The sequence below is a fragment of the Melopsittacus undulatus genome, chromosome 12 (genome assembly GCF_012275295.1).
Source record: "Melopsittacus undulatus isolate bMelUnd1 chromosome 12, bMelUnd1.mat.Z, whole genome shotgun sequence".
Lineage (NCBI taxonomy): Eukaryota > Metazoa > Chordata > Aves > Psittaciformes > Psittaculidae > Melopsittacus > Melopsittacus undulatus.
The window spans coordinates 5,131,566-5,146,400 of NC_047538.1; the positions used below are offsets into that span (position 1 = coordinate 5,131,566).

The 14,835-nt window shown below is 40.1% G+C and overlaps 1 protein-coding gene across 1 annotated transcript in view; it reads right to left on the minus strand.

Moving 5' to 3' along the window:
• KIF1B (kinesin family member 1B) overlaps window positions 1-14,835 on the minus strand; it is a 93,438-nt gene that overhangs the window by 17,384 nt on the left and 61,219 nt on the right. The window contains exons 25-33 of the mRNA XM_031044266.2: window positions 14,155-14,292; window positions 7,975-8,093; window positions 6,256-6,341; window positions 5,992-6,121; window positions 5,465-5,624; window positions 4,787-4,877; window positions 4,194-4,312; window positions 3,242-3,297; window positions 516-624 (exon numbers count right to left, since the gene is read on the minus strand). Coding sequence (XP_030900126.1) covers window positions 516-624; window positions 3,242-3,297; window positions 4,194-4,312; window positions 4,787-4,877; window positions 5,465-5,624; window positions 5,992-6,121; window positions 6,256-6,341; window positions 7,975-8,093; window positions 14,155-14,292 — 1,008 coding nt within the window. The remainder of the gene's footprint in view (window positions 1-515; window positions 625-3,241; window positions 3,298-4,193; window positions 4,313-4,786; window positions 4,878-5,464; window positions 5,625-5,991; window positions 6,122-6,255; window positions 6,342-7,974; window positions 8,094-14,154; window positions 14,293-14,835) is intronic.

Sequence of the window (14,835 nt, forward strand, 5' to 3'; positions counted from 1 at the left end):
GAAGAAAGAATAGTGTGTCTACTGACTCCCAGACTGGACTCTATTGCACCACTGTATCAGTGAAATACAGAAGTATCATACACTGTATTTCCATTACTTCTGGATAACTCTGTGGAACTTGCTTTCAATATAATCCCTAAGGACCTGTCAGGAAAAACCCTTCTCTGTAGCAGAGGTGAACATAAAATAGGGCCTGGAGCATAAAGTTTCTAGGGACCTAAGGAATCTGAACTCATGGCCTAAGTAGGGTAAGTTTTCCCAGCACCTGCTCAGCTGGTGCACATGGGGCTTTTCCAAGTGGCAGGATCATGAAAGATCATTCTACCTCTTCAGTCCTTTCCAATGGGGGCAATAAATGCCAGCTGAATTCAGACCCAGTAACTACAAACCAGCCAGGCCACTGCTCGATAACAACTGCTAAACATGAGCCTGGTGTGAGGGGGACAAAGGGTAAAAGATCAAACTCCCATCAATCAGTGTTCTCAAGAAGCATAGAAGATGAATACTGGACTTACTCTCCTGTTGGCTCCAATTCACTGATCTCAAACCACACGAGGAGGTCATACTTGCTCACACTCTGGCCCAAGCTGTGTTTGCTCAGAGGATTGAGCTTTGTAGCTGGCACTGAAAGAAAGAAATGAAAGCAAAAAATGTATTTACAAAAACTGAACAAGTGAAGCTTACCCAAGGGCTCATTTCAGTGATCCCAGATCCTATATACATGTGCAGACCACATCTTTTTCCATGAAAATGTTTGCTTACAGCAAATATTATTTATCAAAGTGTTGGTTTTTAAATCTGAGTTAGTAAAGAAAAAAGTTAAATAATGAATCAAAAGTGTATATCCAAAAAGCTTGTACAAATATGCAGTCTTCCTAGATCCACAGAAAAAGAGGTTTCCAAGTGTGTATCAGCTACTTTTTGGCTTAATGGTGAGTTAGAATTGCTTAGGTCTGCTCACCTACAACAGTACTCACCCATGAAGTACATTTCCCCTTCCACACACAAGGAAAGGGGGAGGAAGAAAAAGAAAATCAGGAACTTAAAAGCTTCAGTCGTCCCTTCTGCATGTTACAAACTGCTCGACTCCTGTGCCAGTTTAGATAATGTGTATGTAAAAAAGCTGAACAAGACTTATTCCAGAGCCATAATCCTGCCAAAGTACATCTCTGAGCTCCTTCTGTTTTGGTACTAGTGATTACTCCTGGCCAGATCCTTTCTAATTCCTTTCATGCAAACACAGGGATAAACCATGTTAAAAAACTGAATGGGGTAACTGAAAACCTAGAAATAACCTGATATTCCTTCACACACACTTACACCACAACTTTTAGCTACCATTACACGACTTATCTTTTCACTCATTCTTATAAATGGGAACATATTAAAAGCTTAGTTCCTGTGCACTGTGACAGGTACTTTTGTAACTCTGCAATTGATTTTCTATTCTTTCATCCTTTCACATATTAATCTCATTGCTTTTATTAAGCCAAATAATTATTCTCCCTTCTAGACCCTCAAGCCCCATTCTTCCCTATTCAAGTGTTCTTTAGGTTCTCCTATCTTCACAACTCTTATGTATCCCTCAGCTTCCACCATGACTGAATTTCCCATGCACTGGAAGGGCAGAGCAGTCCCCAGTGAGGCAAAGGTCCCTGACTGTGTGCATGTGCAGTGTCTTCCAAAAAAAGTAATAATAATAAAAAAGAATTCTGTTCCTTTTCTGGGTAAAATAGCACCTTCCTCAGAGAGACAGATTTTACTATGATCAGTTATTTACAGCACCACAACTCCATCATGCTAGGTAGCAAGCTTCGGTGTCACCATTTACTCTTCCCATTCATTACTCAAGGTAGTCACTCTCTTATACCCATCATACCATATAGCATGTGAACTCATTACACTGGACTCTGCCATCGATAGCCAGAGGAACAAACACACAAGTCACTCAAATTTACTGCTGAGCAGAGAAACTCAAAAGCACCAGAAGAGAAAGACAACAGAAAGACACATTTAATTAAACAGTTCTAGAAGTTCTCATGGACTTGCTCTGGCACAGTTAATAACCAGTGTGTGGGCTGGGTTTTTTTGCTTGGTTGGTTGGGTTTTTTATTGTGAGGAACAGCACTGTTAGTGGTGAAAACAAGAACACAAACAAAAAGGAAACCCATACAGAACACAGCAGAACGCTTCCTCTAGACAGCTGGTTTTTCATATATAGCATCAGGCATCCCAATATCACAAAACTATGTATAGAATACATAAATAAACCCAAAGATCCAGGATGTTTCAGGGAATAGATCCACTGATACCGAAAAATCTGTGAAGCCTAGCACAGTGGAATTTATAGACTCTCTATAAGGTTCTTTCTAGAATAGCCCTCAATTTAAGCACAGCATCATCCTTCCATGCTTACAACCATGGCAGTTTCTAGTCCCAAGAATACTACACAGTAAAGGAAGAAGGAATTTTGGAGCACGTTGTGGAACTACTTCTACATCTACCATAGATCAAGTTTGGCTACTAACCATCTCGTTTAGGAGCCCGCTCACTCTGACAACTGGGAACAGGCAGAAAGAGAAAAGGTGGCAGCTGGTCAGCTCCATCCTGGAAAGCAGCCACGGCAGAGGATGCAAGCACGTTGGCATGCTCGGATAACGTGTTCAGCACATGCACGTTTACATAGCCAGACATAAGATACCTAATCAACTCAATTTTTCTTTCATGGTCTGCAAAGGGAATGGAACACACACAAAAAAAAAAGGATGGTAGAAACATGCAGGTGAGAGAAAGCTGGAGAAGGAGGAAATTAAAAGGTGAAATGAAATTAAAGGCACAAGAGTTCAGCATGCAGTATTACAAATAAGCAAAGAAAACCAAGGATCATTTCAGTAAGACTGACCAACTAAACAAGAATGTTAGAGAGCAAAAAGATGAAGCAGTTAATGTCTAAGCAAAGTTTCAGTGAAGTGCTCAGTAAGCACATAAAGAGCCATAGCCAGATCTCATGGAAGATGGTCACCCCTTCAGGAATGAAATTCTGCCCTTTAATGAGCCAAGAAGCACTTCCTGCAAGAGGAGCTTGAAAAAAACACATAAAAGGAAAGACAGCCAGCAGGTATCTCCAGTGCCCTTTGCAATGTCCACTCCTTACATTTCTTGGTGTCCTGAATAGCTCAGGAATACACCACAACCTTCAGGAGCAGACATGTGATGTACAGAGTTAGAGAACTGTTCTCACCTGGCTTTGAGAGTGGCATAGGGGGAGGAAAGAATCTTCGGGAAGGCTGTGGAGGGCTATAGAGAAATGAAGAGTTATCAATACAGAGGCACCTAAACATAAATGTTATATACAAATTCACACGTGCATCTATGTACACACGGACACCCAAACAGTCCTACCACCCATTTTTGTCTTTGACCCTCCCACAAAGACAGGTATATATCACCTGCCAGGAAAACAAGTGGACCCAGCACGTCTCAGACTGACTTATGTCCTTTTCCTATTCTAACTTAATTAATCCTAGCTCTCAGTAAAAAATTACTTACAATTTCCAGCCACTTTACCCCTATTCCGAACTGAAAATTAAAGCAGGTAACAGACACCTCCCAAAATAACTTAAGGGAAAGGACAAGACTCAGGTGGCATTTCTTTTTAAAATCAGCACCCGCTTTCTCTGCCTCTTAAACTTTGAGGACTTAAGACACTAGAGGTCCTATCCCCATTCCAAAAATTCAGCAACTTTGGCACTAGAATGCCAAGAGGTTGAGAATCCTTTTTCCCCCCCATAATTTCTGCCTCTCCTCTTTTGTTATCTGACATTATGCATCAGGCCACTTGCCCTGAGAGTACACTGTGTCTTGGAGCACTGTTAAGGTTTACCAGAACTTGCTGAGATCATCACCCTAGTTCTCAGTATAATATTCTATCCCCAAAGTGCAGGGTGGATACGGCTGTATTGGCAAAACAGCTTTTCATGTTTGAGCTGGCAGAGCAATTCCATCACTCACTAACAACGCATACTATACTGGGTAAATAGGCTGCTTCCAGCTCTCTTACCACCTCACTCAGGAATCCTATTTGTGAGGGTGTGCCTATATAATATCAGCAGTATGAAAGAGTACTGCCCACACTGCAAAGCTCACCTGAGCACAATCACTAACCGCCTTTATGCCAGAATAGTGAACAATACCTGTTGAGATCCTGTCCCTGTAGATGGAGAGGATGCTGCTGATAATGCCCAAAGACTTCAAACACAATAGGCTTGGTTTTGATGTACTCCACAAATGACTCTGTCACTTCCACAGCAATCTAGGAGGAAAAGTAAGGAAAGAAAATCAGACATACAAAGAGGAAATTCCTTTTTGGTTCAGGCATTAATTCTACTTTCTGATAAAGGAGAAAATGAAAGCCTCAATATGAGGCTACATATAACCGAAGTATTACATAGTTCATAAAAATAGATATATCCAGTTCATCTGGGATCATAAGCATTGCTATTCACATAGATTTTATTTCCTGAATTCTAAATTGCTTTCATTGAGCATCCGGTGAAGGAAATAGAGAATTCAAAGGCAGGAAGTAGAGGTGAAACAGGAGAGTTAAATCTGCCACATATAATCATTCTGTATTTTCTTCTTTCTCCACCTGATCACTCCTCCTGCTGTCTGTTCTTAATATTCTCCTTTCCCCCTTTTCCCATACACCTCTCATGATTATAGTAAGAATACAATCAAGTCCCAGTGCTAAAACAGGCACTTACTATTCATGTGAAGTTTTACTTACATTCTGAACATGGTAAAACCCAAGGGGAGTCCCTCGACCATTGTTTTTGAGGGGTTCTGTTGAGAAAGCTTCATCGTGTCGATGTAAAAAGCTTTAAAAAACCAAACAAATAAAAACCCAACAATAAACCTCCACAGAACGATTTAGTGAAGATTGCTGTGCTGTGAACCCTACACTGAAAGGAAACCCCTATTTTTTCTGCTAGGACTTTACAAACAGTTGAGTCCCAAGTCATTGAGACCACATTCCTGTGCTTGCTTTGTGTCCATTACTGCTAATTTTCATTCCCTTTCATAAAGGACTAAGCCAAAACACACTTACTTGAGAGCTACTGAGTTACTCAAGGATCTTACAGCTTTCATTCCAGTTGAGCATGTGCACAATCTAATACCATTTTTTTCACCTTAAAAGCCATTACAAAGCAAAAACTTAAGATATCTACAGGTAGTCTCTGCAGAGTCCATTGTGACTCATAATTCCTTTCTGCAAACCCTTATTCCCTAACACCACCACACAAAGCAGGTACTGCTCGTACAGGAAAACTAACTGACAAGGTGTTTTTCTCCTCCATACCACACTGCTAGCAATGTAAAAAGCTTTCCATGAGACCCTCATTGCCCACTATTATTTGCACTATCAAACCATTACTTGGTAGTGTAAATAAGGACAAATTCTTACTTGAACTGGCAGAAAATATCTGCATATTCAGGAAGGATGCCGCTGGCCTGCAGCACTGTCACACGGAAGGTAAACACACTGCCCAGTTTCAAGTGATCACCAATTTCCTCAGTGAATCCTTCCATAGTCATCTTCCCATCCAGAGTGGCTGACTTCAAGTCTACAGGAGACACAAAAATCCCACATGAAACCACTTTTTTCTTTTTCTCCTCCCACTCTGCCCTTTCTTTTCTTAAAATATTCCTTCAGGAACAGTTTAGTCCCATCGCACTTTCTTGTTTAAGCCCAAAATATTTGCACATAATCAAAAGATCAAAACACCTGGGAACAGTTTTTGTACATTTCAAGTGTTCTTCAACTGAATAACTCCAGCATGTATCACATGCAACCCATCAGTTACACCTCTCCCTATCCAATGTATTCTTGAAGGACACTCAGAACCCTTTTCTATCACTGACTGAAGTGTCCCAGATTTACCTTCAGTTTTCCCTTCAGTTCTCCAAAACTACTATATACTTCTTGCTTACCCAGCTCATTCATTCTGTTGATCTCCTCTGGAGGAGTTGTAACATCTGAATTCTGCCCTTGCCCTTCCACAATTCTTAATTCTTCCAATGACAGCCCAGAACGAGTCATCGCAACTGAAGAAAAATCACTCTGAAACATTAAATGAAGTAGCATGTAACAGACTGGTTCTGACATCCCTTTCTTCCCCCACAATACTGATTCTTTATTTAGAAGCACAAACTACTGCACTCAAGGAAACGTAACTCAAGTTTAAGACTTTGTACCTTATCAAAATACTCATTGTCAAATGAGATTTTAGCTGTGCCAGACTGTCGAATGCCAGATCCATAATCTGGGGCTTCTTCGTCAGCTAAAAAACAGAAAGGAAAAAAACAATGATGGGAGGAGAGGGAAAAACCCTTTGAGTTATCTACATGGAAACTCTGATTACAATGGAAACCAGTCCGTAAAGCAGAAGAGGCCTCATTCCAGTCAGGCAACATCAGATTAGAGTAAGTGCTGGAAAGAATCACAGCAGAAATTTGTCCACCATGAGCTCAAGTGTGGGAAAACAACAAGACAAGCTCTGAAGATGCATCATGAATATACTTAACTTTAAAGAATTTTGAATGCAAAACAACTTTATACTGATTTTGATTATTTATTTGCTTCTGATTATTATACCTGAGGTAAATTAACATACCATAATGCAATGACCAACATGAAAGTGGATACTTACATTGATTTAAACTGCCATCTAAAATTCTGTAGCCATAAACTAAGCAGTAACATTAGCAAGTGTTATAAGTGCATGTTTATAACTCTGAAGGGCGGTCCTGTCTGTTTAGCCTGTCCATCTAACCTCCTCTTTGTGGAGAGGAACAATGAGGCCTGCTTAAACACCAGGTGTTTTTTCCACAGTAAATACATGCTTACAGGAGAAATCCCAAGATTTAGAATGTCTTCCAAAGCTTTGCTTAGAGACCAAATAATGCCATGGCCTTCTTTCAGATGTCCCCAGTTAAATTTCTATTAGGCATGGTGTGTTCTATTTATATGGATGGATAAATAGAGCATTTATTTGGAAATATTTGGTCAATGCTAAGGAGACCAAACCAAACTAGAAATGGGACTTTTGTACACATTAAATAGATTTTATTTCACTTGCTGGTTTGGTCCCTGCCAGAGTGATTCTTACACTTCTTCAGAGTCTGAGATTTCATTATAGGTTCCCATGGAGAGCAAAACTTCCAGGGTTACCCTATCTAAAGAATACAGAAATGCTGGCAGTTAGCCACTGCTAGAAAGGGCAAATTACAGGAAGCATCTGTGCTCTCACCAGCATGGACACGACATGGCTAACTACCAGCAATAAAACTCAACTAGCTCACCTCATACTGGAAAAGTGTATTAGCTGCTGACTAGCAGACTACAGTTAAGCTCTGGCACACATACAACAACAGTTCAAAGCTGGATGAAGCAGTTACCATCCCCATGTATCCACCCTTCTCTTCTGAAGGGCTGGTAATTCTTGGGGATTAAACAGTATGCTAAAGCAGCTTCTAAGTCCCAACACATTTTAGTGAGGCAATGAAATGGAAAACTGCTGCTGATTACTCTTTATACTATGCTCATACTGCAGGCCAGAAAGAAAACCCTCACTCAGTTTTCAGCTTTTAGACTTACTGACAGTAGTCAGCCCTTTCACTGTCTTCAAAAGCAGTGTTACATTAATTGCCAGATATAAACTTCAGAGGTCAACACCATCATTTTAAAAGCTTCTGATCTATCTCCAGGTTTATTCATGCTTGGTCCATATGATTCACACCAATGGAAAAAAATCAAAAGCAAGTTCATAATAAAGAACAAATGTTCTTCGCAACACTAAAATTATTCAGGTTTGAGTATAGAAAAGAGAGGTTTGATTTCTTTGCCCATTTTTTAAAGCTGCAGCTATTCATAGCATACCAGAGAGGTGCAACATAAAGCTCAGAGTATCTCACCTGCTATAGCTTGCACTGCTACTCGCAGAAATCCTCGTACTTCTCCCTTCTCACTAACGACAGCTACTCTGTGTATAAGAGGCACCGGGTACAGCAGATTGCTCAAGTATACAAATGCCCTGGTAACAGGAAGGAAAGAAAACACAAACAGCATTAGGCAAACATCTGCAAAACCAGCCTGCAGTATTTGGTTGGCTAATGGGACATTCAAATCTTCAGTCTACTTTACTCCACTTATGCACTGTGGCCACGTATCCATATGGTCCACACAGGGCTCTGCAGCAGTGTCAGAACTAAGTAAAGCCATAAAATGCTCTAAATCAGAGTATACTGGAGACACAGGGCTTATATTAGTGAGTTACAGAACATATGAAGACACAATTGAAGATGATGGCTTTAAAGAAGGTAATTTTAGATGTACCACACTTGTAAATGGAGCTGTTAGCAAGATGACAAAAATCTAAGGAACTACTGATTATAAAGAATTGTTTGAGTTTCCCACCCCATGAGTGGTATGAAGTGATAAATTAAAAGGGAATTGATCTACTGTGTTCACACAGCCTCCTATGTTTTACTGAACATGTAAAAACACCCTTCAAAACAGACTGACTGAATGTCTTCTCTCTCTATGTTCATTTGATAACACCACATGGACAGTAATCAGAAACCTCCAATAAACTGTAAGTCACCTCTTAGGTTTCTTGGAAGATTCACTGGGTGTATGAACAGTGGAAGACTGATGGTCTTCACAGCTAAATATCTTCAGGAGTATTATATTTATTTCCTTTTTTTATATAAAAACCAAACCAAGCAACACAACAGAATTCTCAAGCAATAACTTAGAAATCACAATTTACAATAGGAAAAGCAGCATTTAGGCCCAGTACTGGACGATCCTGCCGTAACACTAACCTTTGAAATTATAATCAAGCAGGGTCTGGTTTGGAACAGTAAGTTAACAAGTCTTATTGTACAGATCTTTAATTAAAAGTTAGACTAATGTTATGAAGTTATTTAACTTCTGCAATGAATTGCAAGAGTTCTTACAACACCACACTGCAGTGTGATGAGAAAACGTTAGATGTTGAGAAGCCTAATGAGTCAAGTACAGAATGGCTCTCAACATAGGGAACAAATGAAAGGCTTGATTTAAGGGAGCTGTTTCAGAGTTCAGAAGGGTACTGGCATGCATAGAAATTTAAGCAAGAGTTTTACCAACCATTGCATTTAAAGTGACTAAGCAATTAATGAATTTATGCATATTAAGTTACACTAAACACCAGTCATTTGTTTAAGGTTTCCTTCTTGCAGTCCTTTTTATTAGTCTTTATTATTAAGTATAGTTAATTACTCAGATTTATAACTGTTACTGTTTAATATTCAGAGGGAAAAGTCCTGCATGACACAAGAGGACTGAGAGAGAAATAAAGATGTTCACTGCCTCTATCTGGAGACATCAGCTCTGGAATTTGTTCTGTGAACACAGCAAGACTGATCCAAACTCAGTTCCTTGTGACACACAGCTAAGGACCAGAGCTAGAAAAGGTGAATGCCTCTCCTTGGTTTCACATGCCCGCTCCCAGAATGAATGCTCTTGAAATGGCAAGGTAGTCAAACAGGTGTCAGTTGTGAACTAAAGGGACAAAAATAATGCTACCAAAAACCAAAGTGGTGACAAAATGCAATAGAGAAGAGAATGATTAATAAGGCTCTAAAAGTAGCAAAACAACAAAAAATGAACAAAACCATATGACAACAACAAAAAGAACAACTGCAACGTAACACTTGACTATGATTAGGATCTAATTCCTCTTCAGTCTGCTCCAAAGTGAGGGAAGCACTGATAAAGCAGGGGAAGGGAGGGAGAAGAGACTAAATTTCAAGTAACAAAATTGAATGTTTAATATATTACTCTTTTTTTCCTTTAAAAAAAAAAGATTTCCATTTTTAACTTTGCAATTGCAGGTGCTGCTCTTTGAGAAAGCAGCATCCCTCCAGAAAGAAAACAGCCCCTCACACTAATAAACTGGGATCATTCACTCGGACTGGACCAGGGATGGAGCTCAGGAAACTATGTAGTCATATGCTCAACATGGAAAACATATGCAGTTTGAAAACCACATTTCAAGGTAGGGAGAACATTTTTCCCCAACAGAAAGGGATCCACGTAGCTTTGCATTGATATGTATGTGGCAGCTTCACTCACTAAAAGAGGCAGTCATTACAGAAGCATTCCTACTTCAAAGCCAAACTGGTGGAAAGTATTAATTGCATGAAAAATGAAAACAGGTATTTATTTGCATGGCTAAAGTTGCTGTTCAACACATGACAGCCAGAGCATTCAGCTTTGTGTGCAACTCCAATTCTGTCACCTCAGTTCAATGACCATCCCAAGTAAAAAATACAGTATTTCTCATCTTCCTTAACTTCCCTCCATTCAGTCACCTGGAATCAGTTTAACTTAGAGAAAGAAAAGCAAATCATGCAAAAAGTTTTAAGCCTCCTGTTTGGTGCCGATAATGCTGGATCTCTTCTGTAGAATGGGGAGAAAGAGCATATTTGCTGTACAGAGAAAACAACTGGTTTATGCAGCAATCCTGCCTTCCCGTGCCATCCCATCTGCTTCATCACAAGACAGTACCAAGTTAAGAGTGGATGAAATGTTAAGGCTCTCCTCCTCCTCTTCCCACATCTGGGAGCACTCTCACTCCCCCAGCATCCTATCTGCAAGTGTCCCCCTGCACCTTAGCCCAGCAGACTGAAAGAGGGGGAGCTGTATTAGCAGAAAGATTGGTGAGGTAAATGGCATACTCACAACAAAACTAGAACTTAAATTTAACAAACACAAATTTCTTTAAAAGAAAAAGTCAAAACAAAACCAACAGAACTCAGGAGGATGACATATTTTTTAAATAAACACATCAATTTAAGATTCAAATAAAATGCCCCGTAGTCCTTTCCCACCTCCCTTAAAAACATAGCAAATGCTTGCTATGTTACACCACTAAATAGAATCAGTTTTAAAGATAGCCCAGCATGCCAGAAGAGATGGCTAAAGGGACCAGCTCTTTGTTTTCCTTCTCTTTAATAGGTACAAATAAGACAGTCACAGCACAGAGAGTAAAGGAAATACTGTGATGCCCAAGGAGTTGGATAACTATGCAGTCGATTCCTCCTCCTCCTCTCCTTCATGACCTGGACTCAGTATTGTTGATAACCCCGAAAAAAAAGTATTAAAGCCTATTTTATTTCTGTCCTACACATTCCACAACATACAAACCAGAACACAGTTTAAAGTGTTAAGGGACTTGGGGTTTGTTATACATTCAATGCTACCTTGTGCTCATGACAGTATCTACGTAGATGGACATAACCCCTGATATTTGTAAGTCACACTGCTCAGAAGTAGAATTCTCATGCAAGACACTGGGGAATCAATATAGTTTCTACTCAGTGGTGCTGAACAGCCTAACTGCTTTCTGTGACAGAATCAGCACAAAAGACCAAAACAAGAATAGAAACAGACAAGAATAGAAACCAACAACTGGGAAAAGTCATTCAGCTGTCTACTCAGAGATACTACAAATGAAGTTTCACTCCTCGATGCAATTTACAGCCCAAGTTCTTTAGTATGTGCTGCTTGCATGGTTCAAACTTAACTGCTGCAGCTTCGTATGTCTGTCTGTACAGGCAGAGCTCAGTATTCTTTATAATACATGGAAATGGGAAGCAAGCTGTGTAACTGCCAGGAAGCACAACTGTTTCCATTGTACAATCTATTTGCTCAGCTTGTGTTGTGCTTCCTGAAGAGCCTGTGAAATGAAGATGAATAGCTCCACTTTTTCCTAAGCACTGGAGGTCCCACTCCAAAAGAACACATGACAGGAGAGTGTGCTGGGATGCCAGCACTGGTATCAGAAAGCAGTCCCAGTCATTGCAAACAGCTAGCAGATGACCACATCCAAGCCAGTTAAGATGGCTTTCCCAAACTGACTCTTGTGGATCAGATTAACTTGAAAGGATTAAGTTTTAGAAAACACATTATTAGACACTTGCATGTAAGGGCACAAATTCACAGAGATCAAAGAGGATTAATGCAATTTCCTGCATCTTTAGTAACTGTAATTTTTGTTTCAAAGACTAGATCAAGGAAGTTCCAACTTTTAAGCACAGCTTATAAATAGGTCCACTACAGACAAAGAATGAAGCTAGACAATATAGCTAAACTGACCTAAAAGCTTGGTAAAAGACTGACAAACTCAGCCCTTCATTTTCACAAATAATGCAAGCAAGTTTCCTGCATTTGAGGAAGCTGCAAAAAGAACCTGCCTTCCTGACCATGAGTCTTCCCTGCTTCATCACAGACAAGGATGGAGGCAAGCTCCTGCATTCTGTTTTATACAACACCTCTGGTAACCCTTATTGTTTTAACATAGACTGGCTTACAGTGATGGAAAAGGCGTAACTGGGGGAGGGGGAGCAGAAGATAAGGAAACAAAGTCCCTAAATAACGTTTCTTGTAATGAATAACATGTTTGAGCAAGATGATCTGTGAAGAAATCATGTGAAGTATCACTTGTTTTATTGCAACTTCACCTTTCACTATGTTAATACTCGCTACCAAGAGTCATGCATCATCTGAGAAGCCAAATCATCTCAAATAATACTCTTTTCCTCATCCAGAAAGGACCATTCTTCTTTCTCCTCATGCCACCTTTTCTCTTCAGACAGAAGATGTTAGATGAGTTTTCAAAAAATGGATTTATTGGATTGGACTTAGGAAACCTTCCACCATATTGTGAAATTCTCTTCTATGGAATAACCACATAGTACAGTACTAGCTCAGTGACCTTGCAATGGATAAATAGAGCATTCTCTAAATGCTCAAATACTGTACACAAGCAAAACCACATTCATTCTCTGTTGTGACAGTTCTCTAGAAACAGATTTCCTCACATTGTCACACCTAAGGGTTATTTTCTCATTATTTAGGTCTTCATGGCCTCTGACATGGGAAATTAGAACTTAATATTAAACTATAGCCATTCTCCAGCAATTCCAATTTATGTATATAGATATTTAGGCTGGCTTGACAGCTATTCTGTGCAGCACACGGCAAAGCCACTGCAGTCTACAGCAAGAGCTGGTCCCTTTTGGCCATTCTCACAGTAACCTCACCAACCTTCCCACTAAAATGAACCAAGGGGATCGGTCGTAAAACGGGTCGCGCCCATCATTGAAGAGGTCTGATCCCTCCTCAGTTCCAACGTCGGAGCCAGTATCATCCACAAAGGCCTCATCATCAAAGTCCTCCATCTCATCCTGCTGTTCATCAGCCAGTTCAGTGATGTCGGAGTCAGCCGTGGAGAAAGTGGGGGAGGGCGTGCGATCAGCAAGACGCTCATTCACGCAGCCATGGAATATGGGGGAGCTAGATATCAGTTAATGGAATACCAATTAACAGAGGGAGGGGAAAGAAGAATGCTTCATTTAACAGCCATCTGCTGCACAGAGACCACCTGAGCGACAAGCAAAGGCTTCAATCCATCTGGACTGCAATGAAATGTAAAGGGTGGGCTTGCTAACAAAGTCAGGAAGGAGAGCATCCTTGAACTGAGCAGAAAGCAAATGAAAAGTGAGTATATACATGGCTGAACATACAGTTATTGAGAGCATACCCATTTAACACAGCTACAATTCTTATTTTCAACACGTAGTATTTTTGTAAATAGAAAATACTGTAAAGGTGCAGCTGACATCAGGAAATATTAAGGAATCCCATCAGGTATTGCCATAGGGTTTGACCAAACTATTTGAACCACATACATTAAAAGTAAGGCCCTGGACCACTTCTCCCCTCAGTTTCCAGTGTTGTTCATTATTCTCACAGCTCTGACACAGTGACTTCAGATAGAACTTAGCTAGCTACATTTTTGTAAACTAAACTTGTAACTTCCTAGGGGTTCAATCAGATTCTACAAGGTTACACCAGAACTGGCAACACTCTAAACAGGATTTTCAGCTCTTCGCTACATTTTAAGTCGATCAGAAACCCCAGGAAGACACCACACACAATTAACACTAGTGGCCACACAGTTTATAAGCACATCCAAAGTCCAAGTTCATCCCAAGCTGACAGGAGTTACCAGTGCACCAGCAGTTGAGATCATGGGCACATACCTCCCAACAAGCTTGAACCAATGAAAGCGATCATAGAAGGGGTCGCTGCCTGTCATGGCGCTTTCACTCTCCTCCTGTGTATTAGATACCATCTCCCCAGCTCTGTCATACATCTCACGCATCAGGTCCAACCTCTGCCTGTGTACAAGAAAGCAGGAGTTAAAAGTTAATAGAGAGTGAACAAAATAAGGCAGGGAACACCAAGTGGGGCAGCCTGGTTACACCTATACCAAATTACACATAGGAAAGAAAGAATAAAGAACAGAGGAGTCAATACCCCTAAGTTTGGTACTATACTAGTTCTCTGACACGTTAGGGATTCTGGGAACAATTCTGTGGGCTAAAACCACTAAATACAAGGCAAGGTCACTGCAGAAGCTTATGTAGATTTCAAATTGCATTCAAACTTCTGAGTATTCTTCTTAAACATCTAATACCTGCATAGCCTTTTTTGCGTCGAAGTTACTGAGTAATTTAGGCAGTTTTTTGTATTCCACTCCATAAATGTTGGCATTTTAATTCAAAAGTGAATGGATTCCATTACAGACTTTTTGTTATTTATTTTAGTGAAGAAAACAAGTGTTTCCCACTGCAAGATCCTTCATCTGGAAGTCATTAGTGGAAGAAAAAGCTCTTCAGTCAGTATTTAGAGAATGGGGAAAAGACATTTGCCTTTTCCTT